At 41.0% G+C, this 21,578-nt stretch overlaps 1 protein-coding gene across 1 annotated transcript; it reads right to left on the bottom strand.

Moving 5' to 3' along the window:
- Window positions 1-1,104: 1,104 nt before the first annotated feature.
- Window positions 1,105-21,230, bottom strand: selenop2 (selenoprotein P2). The gene is made up of 5 exons (XM_039734598.1): window positions 21,120-21,230; window positions 18,551-18,772; window positions 18,252-18,464; window positions 8,917-9,028; window positions 1,105-3,767 (listed from the first exon to the last, which is right to left on the bottom strand). Exons 2-5 carry the CDS (start codon window positions 18,751-18,753, stop codon window positions 3,480-3,482), a joined length of 816 nt encoding a protein of 271 aa, XP_039590532.1. The 5' UTR covers window positions 18,754-18,772; window positions 21,120-21,230; the 3' UTR covers window positions 1,105-3,479.
- Between the last annotated feature and the right edge of the window lie 348 nt (window positions 21,231-21,578).

Genomic DNA, 21,578 nt, shown 5'->3' with positions numbered 1-21,578 from the left:
AATTACTCTTGTTGCTTGTGATGTTGTGGTAACCTATATTTACTTCCTAACCCCCTTATCTAAACTTTTGAGTTAAGAGGCATCATTGCCTATCCTGTCAGCCTTGGGCCCAGGACATGAATCAACACTTAACATGGCAACACTCCATCACAGGGTACACTCCCGCTCACTCACCTTTATCTGCTCAATCTAAAGCTGCCAATTAATCTAAAATGCACATCTTTGAGATGTGTGGGGAAAAGCCCTTTCAGTCACAGCAAGAACACACAGCCATGCATTTGGAGTTGTGAGGCAGCAATACAAACCACAATGCAAAATTGTGCCGAGGTCATATTGCATTTTCGATTCATGTTTCTATTGTTAAATTTATTGAGGTAACACAAATGTACATCTCTCGGCAACATATTGCATAGCACTGGAATCTTGTCCAGGGTTGAGTCCTACCTTGTGCAGGGCGATGACCAGCTTGGTTCCAACCTCCCAAAATTATGAATTGGTTAAGCAGATACATTTGTCACATGTATTTGTGTATGAAATATTGATACATATCAAAAACACTTGGAGGCACCTGTATTTCTTTGTAAGTGTTGGGAAAATGCACAATAGAGTTTAGCAGAAACAAATGAATTAAAAAAAAGAAATAACATTAAGATTATTTTGATCTATTACGTAACAATGAAGAAGTCATTCACTGGCATTTCCATGCCGGTTTCTCCTCCTCCGCAGTGTAGGAATAAAGACACAGCTGTACGCACTGGAATTTCTTGACGGCTGGCATAAACATGACATGGGGTCTTCATGGATGAGTCTCACAGAGGGCCCCATGAAGTACACTACCTCTCTGTTCTCGAATGGACACAGATTCATTATTCTTATAAGAGACAACATCCCAATACTCATGGAAAACAGTTTTAGAATATATAATATTGTGCGTATATACGGTACATACAGTAGATGCAGAATGGCAATGCAAATTGTCAAAGCTTGCTTTTTTAATGTTCTGCTTTGTGAATGAGTTACAGAAATGTCTTTTGTGACCAGTGTTGTAAAGGAAATATTAAGTGAACTCTATATTCCAAAGCACTCATTAAAGAAAATCAAATCCATGCTCCAAAAAGACTATTTTATTGTAGCAGAAGTATACAACAGCATCCTTTGACACATTTACATCCCAGCCTTTAAAAGACTAGCTTCCATATTAAGCGTGTGAGGTGTCACAAACAGCAGCTGCGCTCGGCTTTCTCTACGGTACCATCTGTGTGTGACGTTGACCTGGGACGATTTCAGCACACTACCAACTAATCAGATGGCCCAGATAATACAAGCTTTAAAGTATTTGAAAAGCACACGTGCAACTTCATTCCACTCTGCCAGTTCAAAGTGAAGCAGGTTAGCTGCTTTCTAACTTAAGTGTGAACAAACTCAATGCGCCACCAATTTCAGCCCACTAAAACAACCTCTCTCCTTTTTTTGTGGGCTCAGAACGCAGCCATTTGTCATTTTGGCTGGCATCCGACGGCTCCTTGCCGCTTGCATCTCTCCACAGCTGTTCAGTTCAGTTTATCCACAAACCCACGGCTCCCACCTGCACAGCCATCAGCCTCCAGCCACTGTGTGGCACAGGTTTGACTGCAGGATTCATTTAGTGCAGGGAAGCAGAGAGGTGTCAGATACTGGACTGGAAAAACCGGAGAGGTGCAAGTTCAGAGAGACACTGAGATCACCAGACCAAACCGCTCACATGTAAGGCAGGGATACTGATATACTGCGTAAAGGCGCCTACTGAATAAAGATTAATCAGAATAAACAACACAAAAAGGCAGCATATTACAGATAAGACAACTGCGTCAAATCACAATTCAGTAATGGCACATTAATTTGGGCAAATTAAACACATTCATTTAAGGCCTACGTTTTTAGCACTGAATTAGTATTGAATTAAATTAAATTATGGGAAAAAATACAATTTCTGACTTAGGATAAGTGACACAAAGAGAGCACCTCTGTACACTGATGCCCTACAGTAACTAACACCACAGGAGTTTAAAAACACCTCACTAACACTCCGTTTTAAGGTCACTTTAGCAGCACTCAGTGTAACATTTATCAGAAAATTTCGTTCCGCAATCAAGATGAAACCCAAGTTCAGTCACATCAGCCTGCAATAAGCAATAACACAAATTGCACGCGATTCAAAATGTTTAACCAAATCTTCCAAGTGTTTTACTTTTCTGATGGTGGTGATAAACTCGGCAAGCCTGACTTTTCACTGAGGTAGTTTTGTCCTAAATGTACGCATTCTTTTCTTCCTTATTAATACATGGATGGAAACTCAGACTTAATTCTATCAAGTAACAGCTTAACAGGGTGTGAAATTTAACAATCAGACTTGGGAGCTGCAAGGCTTTCTCCATCTACAATGATCAGAAAATACGTCTCGGGGACTAATTTGGAGAACTGGCCACCCTGAACTAACAGATTACAGGGTTTAGGTGCTGCAGAACTTAAGGAATACCAAAAACCAAAAAAAAAATGGAGTAGTATTTAAATTTTATGAATTTGCCTAATCCAGTTTAGGGGGTACAGCAAGTTAGTTGTTCCACTTATGTATCTGGCCATTACCCACAGAATAAGAGGATGACTTAGTTGAAGCAGGGCAGAACTAAAATATAGATCATTCATTTATCTTCTAAGCTTGCATATTACCCTAAAAGTGTTGAAATGTCAGAGGTCATCCATAAATCTACACTAGACATCAGTTCATTTCATGGCACATCCACATAATCCTACTTTTGGATGTGGGAGGAAGCTGCAGTCCCCAGAGACCGGCCATGTGGACACAAGGAGAACATTCAAATATCAAGCTAAAAGTGACCAGCCTGGCATTTAACCCCAGGCAGCAGTGTGACCGACGGTGTCACACTGAAGAGGTAATACTATCTAATTGTTCAACTACTCTGCCGTTTTTCATTCATTCATAATTCATACCAGTTTTATCCAGTTCAGGGTTACAAATGGGGTGGAGCCTATCCTTGCAGAGTGATGCCTTACAGGATGGAGGACATGTCCATCACAGGGCAAACTTGCACAAACCCTCACATTCAATGATATGAGGACAATTTAGAGTCTCCAATTAACCCTAACGCACATTGGGATGTTTGTATATAAACAGTATACGTGTAATTTGTTGTTTTTCTAATACTACTTCACTAATTGGTTCTGTCTTTGTATCATCCACTAATCTTTAACAACTAGTATGGAAAACTGTGGCTAAAGTAAGGATTAAAATATGCACATTAGGACATATTTAAAAAAAAAAATGAAATGTTTTTCTTCAGTTAATAAAATGAGACACATCTTGAAGTAAACAAAGGGTAAAAGTTACTTATGAAAAGATAACCTTAAGGGTTTAAATGATGCACTAAAATATATATTTTTAAAAAGCACTCCAATCAAAAGATGTATTCTCACGCAGCACCTTAAGTATCTTTCACATTTAGATGAGTTCGTTGAGAGTCAAGATTCGTGGCTTCATGACCGTTAGAGTTCTGGATATCAGTTTGAGTTACGGCATGATGAAGTTGGCTGTCACGTTCGTCGTGATGACTGACATTTGCAGTATGCTTGGGCACCTCATGCAGTGTTGCATTGTTTCCTTCGTCTGGCGATGCTGTCTCTACATTACTAGTGGTATTCAAGTTAAAAATCATTACAGAATCTCCTGCAGTAATATTTCTCTTATCTTCAGCGGTCGAGTTCGAGTCCAACTGAAACAGAAGAATAACAGCTTTACATGGGAGCTCAATCCAGTCTGTCATATACACAATGGGGGCAAAATGTTAAGATGCAAAATGTTAAAGAAGCATCCCACAACATCTGTAATGATTCATGCTGTCCACACTCAAATTATAACATGCACACATTTAATCGGGGGATCGGAACAGCCCCCTAAACCTACCCCCTCCATCTTTAGATGAATGGTGACTCAGATCCTAAGTGGGGGAGAGCAGAAGCCAATTATTGTTGCCATTGGAGTAGGCTTCACAGCTTCATTTTAAGAAGTAATCTCAAACAGCTTCATTTTAAGAAGCTTTTTAACTAGCTATCAAATAGAAATTAAGTCAAAATAACAAAAATGCCCTGCCAATTTGGTCACATTTCAATAGTAAGGGAACAGGGGAGTGGGAAAAAAAAGGGGAATTCTCTTGGGTTCACAAGCCATTTGATGGTGTTCTCACAAAAAGAAAATCTAAAAAACGTGTGACATGGCAAAATAAGAGCATTAAATGGTAATAAAAGTAAATCTATTATTTAATTGGCTAGAATTAAGTTTGAAAATTTAAAACTCCCTCCTCTTAAAGATGTGTGGTATTTTTCAAGTCAAAGTTATTTCTTCACAAACATGGTATACTGTATACGCATTTGCCACAAAAAATTGTGTTTTAAAGTTAAGCACTTGTATGTCTACAGTCTATGTAGCAGGGAGGAAAAGCTGAAAAATGTACCAAATATGCTCATTTTTCAACCAAGACTGTTGTCAAGTGCTGACCCTTGTCTTGCGATTACACACATATTGTAAAATAGTTTTTACATGTCATTTTTGGATAACAACAAAAAAAAAAAACAAGAATATCATAAGATCCAGCCAATTTTAAAAGAAGACAAGCCATGTGCGATATCTCAGCACTTAGTCCTGGGTAGTTTCCTCTGAATAGACCAAACCACAGTAAACCTTCTTGCCACACTGTTAATGTTTTGATTTACTTCTGTATTACTCTGAAAACTCACAGAAGCGAATAGAAAATGTATCTTCACCTCGAGAAAAATAATACCAGGAGTATGCGATAAAATGATTATTTCTGGGTCCCTTTTGTTGTCATGAACATGCATTGGAAAACATGGAAAGCACAGATCAATACTTGACAACTGTCTTGGCTCAAACAATGGATGTATTTGCTAAGTTTTTAAGCTTTTCACACATGCCTCACACCCTCTATTGTAAAGCGTTCTTGTGGGCAATGTATCTTTTTTTTTTTAAATATATAGAAAGTGCTCAACTTTTGATAACAATGCCTGCCACAGTGGTGTGAAAAACTATTTGCCCCTTCCTGATTTCTGTTTGTCACACAAAATGTTTGATCATCAAACACATTTAACCATTAGTCAAATATAACACAAGTAAACACAAAATGCAGTTTTTTGATGGGGAAAAAATCCAAACCTACATGGCCCTGTGTGAAAAAGTATTGCCCCTTGTTAAAAATAACCTAACTTTGTATCACATAGTTCAATAGCCACCCCAGGCCTGATTACTGCCACACCTGTTTCAATCAAGAAATCACTTAAATAGGAGCTGCCTGACACAGAGATAGACCAAAAGCACCTCAAAAGCTAGACATCATGCCAAGACCAAAGAAATTCAGGAACAAATGAGAACAGATCTATCAGTCTGGTAAAGGTTATAAAGCCATTTCTAAAGCTTTGGGACTCCAGCGAACCACAGTGAGAGCCATTATCCACAAATGGCAAAAACATGGAACAGTGGTGAACCTTCCCAGGAGTGGCGGCCACCAAAATTACAAGGCGCACGACTCATCCGAGAGGTCACAAAGACCCCAGGACAGCGTCTAAAGAACTGCAGGCCTCACTTGCCTCAATTAAGGTCAGTGGACTCCACCATAAGAAAGAGACACGGCCTGCATGGCAGATTTCAAGACACAAACCACTGTTAAGCAAAAACAACATTATCTCAATTTTGCTAAGAAACATCTCAATGATTGCCAAGACTTTTGGGAAAATACCTTGTGGACTGATGAGACAAAAGTTGAACTTTTGGAAGGCAAACCATACATCTGGCGTAAAAGGAACACAGCATTTCAGAAAAAGAACATCATACCAACAGTAAAATATGGTGGTGGTAGTGTGATGGTCTGGGGTTGTTTTGCTGCTTCAGGACCTGGAAGGCTTGCTGTGATAGATGGAACCATGAATTTCCTGAAGGAGAATGTCCGGCCATCTGTTCGTCAACTCAAGCTGAAGCGATCTTGGGTGCTGCAACAGGACAATGACCCAAAACACACCAGCAAATCCACCTCTGAATGGCTGAAGAAAAACAAAATGAAGAGGCCTAGTCAAAGTCCTGACCTGAATCAATTGAGATGCTATGGCATGACCTTAAAAAGGCGGTTCATGCTAGAAAACCCTCAAATAAAGCTGAAACAATGCAAAGATGAGTGGGCCAAAATTCCTCCAGAGCGCTAAAAGACTCATTGCAAGTTATAACGCTTGATTGCAGTTATTGCTGCTAAGGGTGGCCCAACCAGTTATTAGGTTCAGGGGCAACTTTTTCACACAGGGCCATGTAGGTTTGGATTTTTTTCTCCTAAATAATAAAACCATCATTTAAAAACTGCATTTTGTGTTTACTTGTGTTATATTTGACTAATGGTTAAATGTGTTTGATGATCAGAAACATTTTGTGTGACAAACATACAAAAGAATAAGAAATCAGGAAGGGGGCAAATAGTTTTTCACACCACTGTATAAATATATATATATATATATATATATATATATATATATATACATACACACATACAGTAAAGTTTGGACACACCTCCTCATTCAATGTGTTTTCTTTATTTTCATGACCATTTACAACACTCCATCACTCTCCTTCTTGGTCAAATAGCCCTTACACAGCCTGGAGGGTTTGGGGTCATTGTCCTGTTGAAAATAAATGATTGTCCAACTAACCTGATTTGCACAACACAACTACTGGTCCCAACCCCATTGATGAAATTCCACTAAATAACCCTGATAAGGCAAACCTGTGAAGTGAAACCATTTCAGGTGACTGCCTGTTGAAGCTCATCGAGAGAATGCCAAGAGTGTGCAAAGCAGTAATCAGAGCAAAGGGTGGCTATTTTGAAGAAACTAGAATATAAAACATGTTTTCAGTTATTTCACCTTTTTTTGTTAAGTACATAACTCCACATGTGCTCATTCATAGTTTTGATGCCTTCAGTGAGAATCTACCAATGTAAATGGTCATGAAAATAAAGAAAACACATTGAATGAGGAGGTGTGTCCAAACTCTTGGCCTGTACTGTGTGTGTGTATATATATATATATATATATATATATACACGTTCGTGGAAAAATAACTTGGACTTCAAAGTTATTCTTTTAAGACTCCCCTACTACAGACACCCCGAACTTTATCATCAAAGCTCTAGTTTCATTGTATTGGTTTATTCACAAGGACAAACACAATCCTCACTAATGGTAGGGATTCATGGATACATGACATAGGATAACAATCCACTGCACAGAATGAATCTGAGGTTGTATTTTCCCCGTAAGTAACCATGGCACCTGTGTGTGGTGACATGTTGCATGTTTAATCATGGTATAAATGAGTCTATATAAACACATTCAAGATGGGCCCGTTTATTGTCTCTAATTAACTTGAAATGGACAGCTTTATCATTTGAGGGGAGCTGAAGATTTGGCAAATCCACATGAGGCACCTGACTAACTCACAAGGTCATTTGTTCAAATATATTGAACAAACTGTGTGATTAACAAAAATCACTTTTTTTTTCTGCCGGGGTTGTAGAATACCTCTGCATCTATAAAGCGCATGAGGTGGTGCTCCATATAGAAAGACACTACCTCAAATAAAAATTGCTTAGCTGCCAATACTCCATCTGAACTAGTGCGGTGTTGAGGTATCACCCATTGCATGGCTGCACTCGGGTCCTAATCTGGATCCTAAGTTGGTTTGGATCCGGCTGTAGACTCACTACTTCAGTTTAGCATATCCTGACTAGAGCTGCTGATTAACTGTACAGACTGCATCTCTGTTGTCAGTCATTAGCACTAAAACATAAGTAACATGATAGTTATAATTGAATACTAACCCATACCTATTCTGTTTCTGTTCTTGGTACTCAAATGTGGCAATTGGTGCCACGGCCCACCTGCCAAGTTGTTTGCCTGCCTATGGTAAAGTCATCCCTGATGGAGGATCACAGGAATCATGGGAAAGAGGGGTCTTTTCATTGAATTAGCGCTATATCAGCTGTGGAATGGCCAAATGGGGGAGGCAGCTTGATGGATGAGGTCTCCAGGACTCTAAACAAATCCAAATCACATTATGTGATATCATCTACTGTTAAATTCTGCTCCGTACTTCTAAAATTTTGAATTTTTATATTGTACTGAGGATTTGTTCTGTTTTGTGTATTGTACTGTATTGTATGGACCCTCTTCTTTTGACACCCACTGCACACCCAACCTACCTGGAAAGGGGTCTCTCTTTGAACTGCCTTTCCCAAGGTTTCTTCCATTTTTTTCTATACAAGGGGTTTTTTTTGGGGGTGTTTTTCCTGGTCTTCTTAGAGAGTCAAGGCTGGGGGGCTGTCAAGAGGCAGGGCCTGTTAAAGCCCATTGCAGCACTTCTTGTGTGATTTTGGGCTATACAAAAAAATAAATTGTATTGTTTGTCGTGTGGTGGGTGCAGCAATGCACTGTATCAGCGTGTGCTCCTAGCCTCTCCTCTTCTTCTCCAATACTAAATATGTGGATGGTCTTTTGTCCCATTTAAAGGAACAACCTGCAGAACATCTGCAGAATCTGCGTTGACATAGCATTTGAGGTTCTTTGTTCAACACAATACTGCCATCAGCTGGTTGACAGCTCCTCAATACTGTATTTAGATTTGATAGTTTAAAGGAAAAACAACCTCAAAAACAGTACGCAAGCTGTACTTTTATAAAATTACCTGATTAGATCTACAATCCTCCAACCTCAAGGTGATTGTGAGAAAGTGAACCTTCACAAGGGTGAAGCCTGCTCCATTTGTTTTATGGCCCTCCCCAGAACCCCCCCAATTACACAAAGGATACTTACACTGCAGTTTCCACACACATCTCTTAAATATGTGACTCGAATAGCAGCTTCAATATAAGGATAATGTAGATAGCTATATGGTAGCACAACATGAAAAGTCAATTTTCCACATCTGGCAAGAGGAAAAAGAACAATAAATCAGATTTTAACCCTTTTGTCTTAAATAGCTATAATTCTGTGGTATACCAATAAAAAATATTTTTGAAGAATAGGTCATTCGACACAAACACATCTTGGTAGTTTAGACGGTCTTTATCACGGTTCTAAAATCTGCCTCCAATGCCTTTCCTCAATATGCTTGAAGTAACCTCACCTAGCATCAGCATTATTCTCTTTCCTGGCCTTTAAAAGCACATGTTCAGGGTGATGCACGAGTCTAAGCTGCCATTTTGCCAAAGGGTGTAGGTTTTTCTTGCTCTGTGACAGTCTAGTTACCATTCTATGTAGAGTGAGCTCTTGCTTTACCTCCATACTCCCTTTAACCGGCCATTGATCCCGCATCCTTAAATCAGATGCTACATGTCCCGCAGGATTCCTCTACATCTTAGTCTGCTCCTGATGAAAAAGATCCCCATCCATCTCTTCCTTAATTTCTACTTATTAGAATGAGTTAATGCCTGCAATTTCTTTAATTCCAATAGGAAAAACATCACCCAGTATACCAGATGTGGTTTCCGAAGCACATTAAATTATATATCTTACTTGACTTTGCAGTCCATTCACCGAGGCTGAGCTGAAGCACACAAATGCAGATCGGACAATTACACAAAAAAAAGCACACCCATGCTAACAACAATGTATCGACAAGCTTCAGCTGAGATGTAGTAATTACTGGAGAGATAAGTCTCTCTATTATAATAAAAAAAATAATCTTGTGATGAGACGTGATCTTTGGAAGAGAGAGACAGAGAGAAACTTTCACGTTCCGCGAGACGGTCAAGTCACGTCACACTTACAACCTTTGGAAGCAAACCCTGTGATACACATGCAGAGCAGGTTAGAGATAATGGAAGTAGGAAAATTTGAAAGTCTCAAAAAAAAGGGAGTAAAGATTGCATTAGCACAAACAAACGGAAAATATTATTTGATGAAATAACGGAACAGCGAAAAGAGATCACATAGTGTTTGAGGATGTCTCACGAAAAGGACAGGTGCTGTACAGGCTTTTAAATGTTCAAAGCACCATGCAAAGTGCAGATCAATCCAGCAGTGGATAGAGCAAGGAGGAGGTAAAAAAAACAACTGTTATTTGTTTCCTATTGTATCACCGTTTAAGAGGGGTTTCAGAGGGGTAGTCTTTATAAATTTACACATTTTAATAATTACATCTTAGTGAAAGTTGTTTAGTATGGTATGTAGGCTCTCTGAAAATGCTAAATTTGAATAACCGGGGTCTGAAAATGGATGATTGGATCATCTTGTTGTGTCTATTGACACACATGCATCCCCTGACAAGCTTGAGAAGGTCACCAATGCCACTTTGGGGCGAGATGGGGCACTGTTGCTAACAGTATCCTCTTCTTTCTCACAACTCGGAGAAGACACCCACAACTGAAAGTGACGAGCCAGAACAGTGTGGTCTTCTCCCTGATCAGGAACTGCACATGGCGAGACTGATAGAGCAAGCGACATTAGAGAAATCACAGCAGGCTGACATGGTTTCAGCAACTTTTTTCTTATTATTTTGTAATTACTTGCTTTTGTTGGAATTTTGTTTCAAATAAATGGGATTACTGGGATGGTACTCCATCATTTTCCCTGCTCTTGACTGCCTCCTTGCCGCCTGCCACAGTATCTAACAATCACATGGATACTCTGGAACTGAGTAAAAGAGCAAAAACCAGAAAACTTTCACAGACAGTGATTAAAAACCAGTCTTTTCTGCTGTAAGGCCACTGCCCTCATAATATCTTCAGTAGTTCCATTTTAGATTTGTGTTATTATACTCCATTGCTGATGGCATGGCAGCCCAGTGGTTAGTGCTACTCTTACAGATTCAGCATCTAGGGTTGGCTTTCTATGAAGTTTACATGTTCTCCCCATACCTTCATGGGGTTTCCCCCCACATCCCAAAGATGTGCCTGTTTGGTTAACTCACCCTATGTGAGTGTGTGCAGCAGTAGACATTTATAGCTACTGGATAGGTTCTGGATACAACATCCTGAATTAATTTAGGGAGGCTTGCGAATCAAAAGTTGTAACTTGGAATCCACTTAAAGAATTAGATACTTGATGATACAATGAATTCCCAGATATATGGATTGATATTAAAATGCTTGTGAGGGTTAAAAAAACAAGATAACAGAAGGCCAGAAAATGTCAGCTTCTGAGTGCATTAATGACATTATACAGATAAGAGGGCGACACGGTGGCGCAGTGGTAGCACTGCTGCCTCGCAGTTAGGAGACTCGGGTTCGCTTCCCGGGTCCTTCCTGCGTGGAGTTTGCATGTTCTCCCGTGTCTGTGTGGGTTTCCTCCGGGCGCTCCGGTTTCCTCCCACAGTCCAAAGACATGCCGGTTAGGTGGACTGGCGATTCTAAATTGTCCCTACTGTGTGCTTGGTGAGGGGGTGTGTGTGTGTCCTGCGGTGGGTTGGCGCCCTGCCCGGGATTGGTTCCTGCCTTGCGCCCTGTGTTGGCTGGGATTGGCTCCAGCAGACCCCCGTGACCCTGTAGTTAGGATTCAACGGGTTGGAAAATGGATGGATGGATACAGATAAGACACATGAAAGAATAACAACAATAAATAAAACACCAGGGCAGAGTGTCAGAGTATCAAAGAAGCAAACAAATCTTTCTAGGACCTTCACGATGAAATTATACTTCTCTTTTGTAGCAGACAAGTAGAGCTGGCGTGCTAATTTTGTGTACTTGCTAAATGATAAAAAAATCTGCTTTATTGTGTCGACTAGGAAGTTACATTATGAAACAGGACTAAATTATGTGCGCCCTGTCCAGGTTTGTTCCTGCCTTGTGACCTGTGCTAGCTGGAATAATCTCCAGCCCTGACGCAACCCTGGTCTGGATTAAGCGGGTTAGAAAATGACATGACATGATTAAGTTATTGTTGCCTGATCCAAAGTATCTACAGAAATTATCAGGGTGCATAAAAGATCTAGAATTGAAATGGCAATGATGGATACTGCATACATACAACCAGGTCAAAATTGAAGATGGCTCTGAATGTAGGTATGATTCATAATCAAGACACGCTTTTATTATTGTTGTGGATAAGAAAGTATCCATTTTCCAAAAATCACCAGCTTCACTTCAGAGTTGTTGGAATCCAGGGTGTAAACCAGAGGAATACCGCACAAGGCAAGATCAAAACCTGTACAAAAATCGTGTCTTTTAAATATTTCCAGCCAATACTCAAAATCTTTGGGCAGTGTGAAAAATCCACGGAAACCTCACATGAATATGGAAAGCATGTGTAAACTTCATACGGATAATGAACTGGTCTGGAACTGCAGGACGTAGTAATTCTTTTGTTGCACGTGGCATGTATAATTCCAGATGTAAAGTACTAACAACCACTGCAAATTACACTAATTTAGCCAAGTTTCTCAGTCATGTCCATGCAGTTTTCTCACCATGAACAAATTCTTGTTGGACTTATATAGAAAGTGGTATATTTCAAGGCTTCAGAAGAAAATTAATTTTAAAGCAAGTTAGTTGAGCACCGAGTGCTTATTTACTCATGATAGCACTACAATAATCACAAACATTGATACAATGAAAAGTCAGTATTTTGTGTGGTCCGCTTGAAATGTCAAATGCAAAACTCAGTTTGGTGCACAGCTGTACGCTTTTCCCCCCCAAGAAGTTCTTTAGAAAACTCTTCCAAGCTTCTTGTAGGATTTGCCATAACTTTTATTTCAACTTCAGCTGCTTTTTGATCTTCTTCCTGTCCGGGTGATCCCTCCCTGCTTCATTTACAGTATGTTGTCTCTGGGGCTCTGAGGTGGTCATTCTAATACAGGTAGGATTATAGCTGCAGACTTCAGTTCCATGTAGATCTTTAGAACAATCTAGACAAGAACAGGCCATTCAGCCCAACAAAGCCTCACCAGTCCTATCCACTTAATTCCTCTAAAAAAAAAAAAAAACCATCATGTCTCATTTTGAAAGTCCCTAAAGTCTTACTGTCCACAGTCTTGTGTCTGCAGTCTGTTAGTGATTGTTAGCATATTAAACAAAATGAAATCTATGCCAGTAAGTGGTTTCCCTGAAAGTAGGCAGTGATGAGAAATTAAAACATCAGTCATTACTTCTATTGATTGACCAGATGCCCTTCACCATCGGCTGAAATCATCTCCCAGACTAGAGTGGAGCCACCATCGTGCTTCACTGATATCTGCAGACAAGCATCAACGTACCTTTGCCAAATCTTCAGATAAAGTGACATCTTTGTAAATCACAACATTTCATCGTGGACTTGTTTTTCCATCAGACTTTCCAAAACTGGCAGTCACTCAGTGCTTTATGGTCTTTTGTACACTAACATGTCTTCTGTCTCTTCCACTCTTCACAAGGCCGCTTTCTTTTACGCTTCTTTCATTTATCAATGCATGCGCCCCGGCGTTAAACAAGTGTTTCGCTGTATTTCCTTTTGTTTTGAACTTTAGGTAGTGTATATCAGATACAGACAGCTCTCTGGGTCATCCACTAGGTTTTTCTGTCTTCAACCTGCACAGCTTCTTCAGTTTGCTTTTTTTATGACAGTTTGAACAGCACAACTTGAAAATCCAGTTTGGTGTTCATTTGTTCAATGACAATAAGCTGGTTGATACAAAGCTAGATTTAATGTCTGTCAAATTGTGCTACCTTAGCAATTTTCTTAGAGTTGTACTTACTAAGCTACTGGAGTTAAAGCTTGTTTCATCAACTTCACAATCCTGAGTTAAACAATAATTCTTTACATACAAAGGCACAAAAGGATTCAGTTTGATGACATCTTCTCCTGTCAAAAGGTTTTGCATATTCTTGCTTTTGTTTGTACATTTCTCTGGTGCAAAGTTTTTCCAAGCTCCAGTGACGTTATTTGTGGGTAATTTCTTTTTAGGTCAGGTGAATCTTGACACCACCCCAGCAACACTGGCGTGTATGGCAGGAATCTCTCTTGGATGGGACAACAGACTTTTTTTTCCTTATTTTTTGGCTAACTCAGTTCCCTCCAAAGGGCCAAAGAGTTGTCATTCAACCTAAAAAGCTGCCACATCTATGTGATGTGAGTGGTGACCAGATCAATGAAGGGAACTGTTTTGAACATAGGGAGATTCTTTACTCAACACAGGTCGTGATTAAGCCAGAAATTAAAGCCTGGAGCTGCGAGGCAACAGTACTAAAAATGGGGACACAGTTGGAAACTCGTTAAGGGTAAATTTCACACAAACATTAGGACGTTTTTCTTTACCCAGAGAACAATAGGCACTTGGAATAAGCTACCAAGTAGCGGCCTGTTTTCTAGGCATTGCTCTAAGCAAGCTGCCCCTGCTGCCTTCAAAATGGATCTCCTTGTCTACAGCGCTCTCGTAGATAGGGCTTCCAGCGCCGAGGCTTCCTATCGAGGAACCGCATTCACCTAGCCAGTTTTTATAACTGCTGACAGTCTGGGTCTAAAGCACGGAACCTCAAAACCAGCCCGTTCTCCGGCAGGTACGGTGACAGGCGTCGACTTGAGGGCAGGGAGAACTCAGGGCCTAATAGCCGATCCTACAGCCCTCATGTGCAAGCTCCCATTGCTGTTAGACCGTCTGAGGGACGTTGGAAGGTTGTTATTGGAGCTGAGGACTAAGGTCAAGCCAGTTAGCAAACCCCAGCTACGGGGCGAGGAGACTCACACCCCGCTGTTTGCCGGCCTCGGTTCCCTCAGGATCGCCGCTTGGGCGGTCTCCACTCCGCTGTGTTCGGCAGTGCTCATGGCGGCAGAAGGAACTCCTCTAAAGCCGGTCGGCTGGTAGACAGTAAGACGTTAGGGACTTTCAAAACTCGACTTGCTGTTTTTTTTAGAAGAATTATGTGGATAGGACTGGCGAGCTTTGTTAGGCTGAGTGGCCTGTTCTTGTCTAGAGTCTTGTCTAAATCCGTCTTTCGGCCAAGAATCGAGTCCATTCTACCACCAGGAAAGCCATCCAGCTGGGCCGCGGTCCTGGACTAGCTCCAGCAGTTGCAATGTTCTTGCTCAGTCTTATTGTGTCAGGTTACATGTGCCGAGGGGTTCAAGAAATTTGTTTGAATGAGGTCGCCTTGCAACGGCGAGATCCTGGGGCTATCACGTGACGCATGCTCCGCATGCAGTCAAACATTTTCCCCCAACATGTTTATTTACAATTGTACAAGTTATCGTGACTCACGAAACCCCAAGTCCAGGCCCAGTTTATGCCTTCCTGGCCGCCTCAGTCCTTCATTGCTCAGTCCGTTTCGACTTCCTCAATGGCTGAGGAGCGCTTCAAGCTCCGGATACCTCAGGTGTTCAGTCTCAGCCAGCCCCAGCGTAGCGAATTCGCTGTCTTCCAGCCTCGGTGCCACACAAAGCCCGCACTCCAAGCACGAGAGGAGACCTCGGAAGTTTGCCGACACTGGGGTTCCAACTGTACCACCTTGCTGCCCTTGTCAACGCATAAAGAATTTGTTTAATGGTCCCACTACATCCATGGGAGCATCCCCCTATCTTTGGCAAGGAAGCCCGCAGCAGGTGCAATTTCACCAACAACTGTTCTCAATTATACATTAGGCACCACGAACCAAAGTTAGCCACAGTCTTAATTGTCCTCTGGCAACCTAACAGTGCTTCCTAGGCAGTCAGACCATGGAATCACAGAGGCTGGAAATGCGCTAAGGTGAAGGGCTCGGATAGGCCAGATTTCTCCGTCATAGTAAAGCTCACGTCAGCTTCAAAGTTTCGACGTCTTCCTGCAATGCTCTCGATAGCCACAAACCTTCTGGGCACTCCTGGTGTGCCGGAATGCGGCTCCGAATTGGCTCCGAAAGCGGACTGGGATATAGCCCTAGAGGCAGGCTTCGAGCCTCAACGAGCCCTCTCAACAAGGACGATCATTTATATTGAGCATCGCCTCTCGTTAATCAAAATGATTCCGGGGCTCCATTCCGCCGAGAAATACCAATTCTTTTTATTCTAGGAACTTTGCATAGGATACTTAAGTAGTAGTAGGGTGTTGTACCGAGGTAGCTTGCGGCATAGCGGGTCCGCAGCTGAGAATAACAGGCCAGTTTTAAATAAATAGTCGCCACAGTCACGGCTTAAACAGGGGGCCGTGGTAGTGTGGCCAGAGCGGTTCTCGGACGCGATGTGGTGCGGGAGTTTCCTCACTTAAGTGCACAGGTGAAGAAACGTCCGCATCCGTAATTGATGCCGGGAGCTGCTAATCACCACACCTGTGCCACATCCCCATTAGTGGCCAGAGCGGTTCTCGGGCGATGTGAAGCCGGAACACGACAACCTTGAGGCGGATGGGCTGCAACAGCAGAAGACCCCAACGGGTACCCTCATCTCCACTCCAAATAGGAAAAAGAGGCTACAAATTTGCACGAGCTCACCAAAATTGGACAGTTGAAGACTGGAAAATGTTGCCTGGTCTGATGAGTCTCGATTTCTGTTGAGTCATTCAAATGGTAGACTCAGAATTTGGCGTAAACAGAATGAGAACATGGATCCATCATGCCTTGTTACCACTGTGCAGGCTGGTGGTGGTGGTGGTGGTAATGGTGTGGGGATGTTTTCTTGGCACACTTTAGGCCCCTTAGTGCCAATTGGGCATCGTTTAAATGCCACGGGCTACCTGAGCATTGTTTCTGACCATGTCCATCCCTTCATGACCACCATGTACCCATTCTCTGATGGCTACTTCCAGCAGGATAATGCACCATGTCACAAAGCTTGAATCATTTCAAATTGGTTTTGTGCATCCCACAAATCTCCATCAACTGCAAGATGCTATCCTATCAATATGGGCCAACATTTCTAAAGAATGCTTTCAGCACCTTGTTGAATCAATGCCACGTAGAATTAAGGCAGTTCTGAAGGCGAAGGGGGTCAAACACCGTATTAGTATGGTGTTCCTAATAATCCTTTAGGTGAGTGTATAGTAGGAGCACGAGTGTGGAGTGGAGAGAAAAAGATTGAGAAAGTGAATTGAGGTTAGTGGAGAAAGAAGAAGAGAAAGCTACAAGCTGAAAGCCAGTGTGAGAGAGAGAGCGAGTGAGCGAGGGCAGGCTCGCTGATAATAGCAGGCAGCCGAGAGGAAGAGCCCCTCAGGAATGTTAGGCCGACACTTGGGGGGCAGCAAGTAGTGGTCACTCCTGCTGAGTGTTTGTGAGGAGCAGGAGTGACCAGAAGGTGGTTGGCTCACCATATAAGGCCATGGGAGTCGGAGGTTTGGGAGGAGGAAGCCCCAGTGTGAGCGCTCTGTTCGCTGGGGAACCCGTCTCAGTCTGGTGAGAGCTGAACAAAGCCAGGGATCGGGAAGCTACCAGACCAGCAGAGGAAGAAGAGGTGCATGGCCCGGATGGGAAAAGCAGGAGAGCCGCCAGCAGAAGGCGGCACTGGGTCTTGCTTTTAAAGAACTGCTTTCAGCTATTGTTTTAACCTCGCTTTTAATGGAATTATTTATTGGATTTTAACCTCCACTGTCTCACCCTGGTTTTAATAGATTATTTATTTAATGGCGTTTTGGAGCACTGCACTTTATTTGAACACTTTGTTGTTGGTTTTGTCTGTTTTTATAATAAAAGTACTGTTTGCACTTTCCACCTTCCCCTTGCTTTCGTTTGGTGTCCTCATTGTCCAGCTCATCCGGTTACATTACAGACAGTGTCAGGTTCAAGAAGCACCCTAAAGGGAAGTGGGAGACATGGAGTGAGACCCGCATCGTCACATAGCTATTATGGATGCAATGAGAAGTCAAGCAAAATGACACCTTTTATAGGCCAACTAAAAAGATTACAATAGGCAAGCTTTCAAGGCAGCTTAGGCCCCTTCTTCAAGCAATAAAAGGGGTCATTTTGCTTAACTTCCCACTACATCCATAATGGCTGACACGGTAAAACACCCTAGTCTTTAGGCCAAGAAAAACCCAGAGAGTAGTTGCAGTAATTCCACACAAACAGAATCAAGACTGGGTCCCTGCAGCACTGAACATTAGGTCACCACGTCAGCCAATAGTTACTTTACAGTTCTTAATTTTCCTCAGGTTAATAAACAATATGGACATAGTTAAAGGGGGCAAAAGGAAATAAGTTAAATGGAAATAAGAGGGCACTGAAATCTGCTAAGGGGTGATGGGGGTTTCAAAAGGATACACGATTTCTACATACCTGTCATAGATTAAAAAGTCATCTTTGTCACCTTCCAAAGTTTCCCACACATCTTGTTGTAATATGCTCTGCTGATACACGGGAATACCTTCTGGGGTTTTCCTTTTCAGCTCCCAGTACATAGCCCTGGATTGGGAGCTTTTCTCATTTACAATTAAAAAGACAACTTGCGAGATATTACTCTTGAACAGCTTCTCACGCAGGCCTTCAAGTCTGCCAAATCACATACATAAAGGACTTTGTGAAAATTACAGATTTAATATTTAGTACAGCTAATACTTAAATAAACAATAATTTACCTGGAGGCCTGCATTAAGCAGAACTGTCAGCTGGCCTTGAGAAGAGCCACCACCACCACTTTTCCCAGATTCTCCTTCATAGGATTGTGCCCTTCTATCTCCCAGTGAGGGGCCGACTTGCAGATCCGAGAGAAGCCCTCTGTGCCCGATACTATTAAGAACATACATAGGAGCAAAGGAGGGAAAAGGGTCCTGGGACCCATCTCCTTTGATCTTCCACACCTAAAAAGAACACAAATGGGGAAAAAGAAAACAAAATCTTGATTTTTAACAATGAAAATGTGGCACAGCAAAAACAAATGAGGTTTTTGAAAGGCAGGGAGTATCTGCTTATTCTTGATCTGTAATATGTGTTTAAAGCAGTCTTTAATCTTATTCTTGGCAGATGGATGTCCTTCTAATAGAACAAATGCCAGGAAGACTTAAGTACTAACTGGAAGCAATAAAGTTTCTAATATGCCTTTTATTGGACCAATTTAGGTTTCACAGCTAAAGCACAAGAGCCATGCTTTAAAAAGAAAAAAAAAAAAAAAAAACTCCTGCCAAAGGGAAATGGCCGCCAAATGGTCATTAAATAAATCTAAATTGGCTGATTCATGACATTAGCAAAAAGGTACAAGAAAGATTCATGTGAAATTTCTGTCTTCATTTTGTAAATTGGTTATGGGCATCCCTCATAGCTCAAGTGACTAGCAGTTTAACCTCAGAAACTCAGTTAACGTTTACTTGGATTGTTTCACTACCATAGATAATTCTTACTTTAATATAATAACAGTAGAAAAAATATATACACATATACATATAGGCTTAAAAAGTGTACTGCAAAAATGAGGGGAGAAAGGCACAAATAAATAACCTGCAAGTAGAACTTTCAAATGAACATCTCATTTGACTTTTTCCCAGATTCATTTAATTGTCCCCATGCTTTTTATAGAAGCTATAAGCATTATTCATAATAAAGGTGGCATATGGGCACAGAACTGTGTGAAGAAGCTGGAGGAATGGATTGGAGTTCAAATATCATCCCCATATTCATGTAACTTTGTTTTTTTACCCAAGCCATTTTTTATCAAAGCCAAGAGAGCAAAGGGCACGAACACAGGCTTCCACGCTTTCTGATTCCAAGTTTGCATTACCTTCTGAACATTCTGTGGCAAAAAAATCTCCATATTCTTAAGCACAGCACAGCACAGCTTGATATATAATTAGTAATTATCAAATAAGGTAACAGCCTTACTGGCAAACCCAAAAACACACTGAACAGATAGAAATATACATTAACACACTTAATCCATCAGTCTCACAGTATAGAGCTACCACAAGTAAAAGTTGTTCCTACATATTCATCTGCATTCACACACAAACAGGGCAGTTAATTAGATTATACTTATATCTAAACTTAATGAATTTAAAATAAAGCACAAAACCCGTTTTGACACGTACATAAGATAGCCAAACTTGTACATAAGGCAGATGGTGTGGTGGTGTTGTGGGAGCGCCGTCGCGTTGCAACAGAGAGGCCGGGGTTTGCATCCCTTGTCCTACATGCATGGATTTTGCATCATCTTTGTCACAATGTGGGTTTCCTTATCCTTAGGGCACTCCATCTTTCTCCCACAGACCAAAGAGATGCAGGTCGGGTGGACTGGCAATGCTAAATTTGCCCTTGTGCATATGTGTGTGTGTTTGCTCTGCAGTGGCAGCCTGTCCGGGGATTGTCCCTGCCTTGTCCTAATATGCTTCTTTTTTTTTGGAATTTGCATATATTTTATTTTCCAGCGGGTGTTAAGACTTCAAATGGTAGGAACGTAAGAAAAATAACCATACTGATAAAAAGAAATTCTGTTTTTCTTCCAAAGTAAAAGACATGCAATGCAAGTGCAAAGTTATGAGCGCACGCGCCTCTATTTTATGTCGCAATAAACCGTGTCGCGCTCTTCAGTATGTGTGCCATCTACACTGAAATAGTAAGCGATTCATATTAGCGTGGGATCTTTTTAATCGACCTGTTGTTTCATACAGGAAAAACACAGCAACTGTTTAATATTAATTTTGTTTTACAAACCTGGAAAAAATAAGCAAAAAGTGAGAACCTTTTTAATGTAGACTTCATATTTAAATCCGAGAGTGAGAACAAAGAAAAGCAACCGCTGCTCGAGACTGACCTATTGGACCATTTTTTGTTTTAATGTTTACAAACACAATTCGTTCATCCAACCATTTACTAAATTATATTTTAGGGTCTTGCGTGACTGCAGCATTTGGGTCGCCAGATCATCGCAGTATAAAAACTCAGACCAGGAGGATTCGTAATTAAAATCTTATATGATGCAAAAACGATACTATGTATGCATTTCATGGTCTCTTTTTTGCTTATCCATAAAAAAAAAAATTGTCGAACCAGCAATCAAGGTATAAATCAAATCATTTTAGACAAGCGTAGAATATATTAATAGCAAGAAGAAAAACTGTAACAAAACGTGAAAAAATGTCATTTATTTTAAATCTTTGCAAGTATAGAATACATGCACAAAAACAGTTATTTGCATATTATTTACAATAAAAATACCTTATTTTAAAGTTTTGAAGTTTTCCTTTTCTGAAACCAAACGCTGGTGCTCCACCTTCTCACCCGCGGCCACTTTGTACGAAGCAGTCCTGACTCCGCCCCTTGAAGCGGGAGGCGGAGAATCGCACATGGGACTCTGAACGATGATTTGTCCTTTGAACAACATGTAATCCTAAACGAAATAACAAAACGGGGGAAAAAAAAAAATCAAAGAAAGGACAAAGACGTAGACTGCGTCAGAGACCAGATACTGACCACCCGTAGTCCCACTCTGTTAATGGGAGGTCAAATCCTGTTTTTAAAATAACATCCTTGTTTATTTAAATGTACATTGAGCAAAGGAATTCGTTAGTGGGATTTTATGGTTTTGCTTCTAATACAGATTTAGAGAGATTTAAATTCAAATTTTGCTTCTTGTATATTTATATTATATATATGTGCTCACATATTTATATGATG

This window comes from Polypterus senegalus, chromosome 14 (assembly GCF_016835505.1).
Source record: "Polypterus senegalus isolate Bchr_013 chromosome 14, ASM1683550v1, whole genome shotgun sequence".
NCBI classification, from domain to species: Eukaryota; Metazoa; Chordata; class Cladistia; order Polypteriformes; family Polypteridae; genus Polypterus; species Polypterus senegalus.
This window is presented reverse-complemented; position numbering and strand designations above follow the sequence as displayed.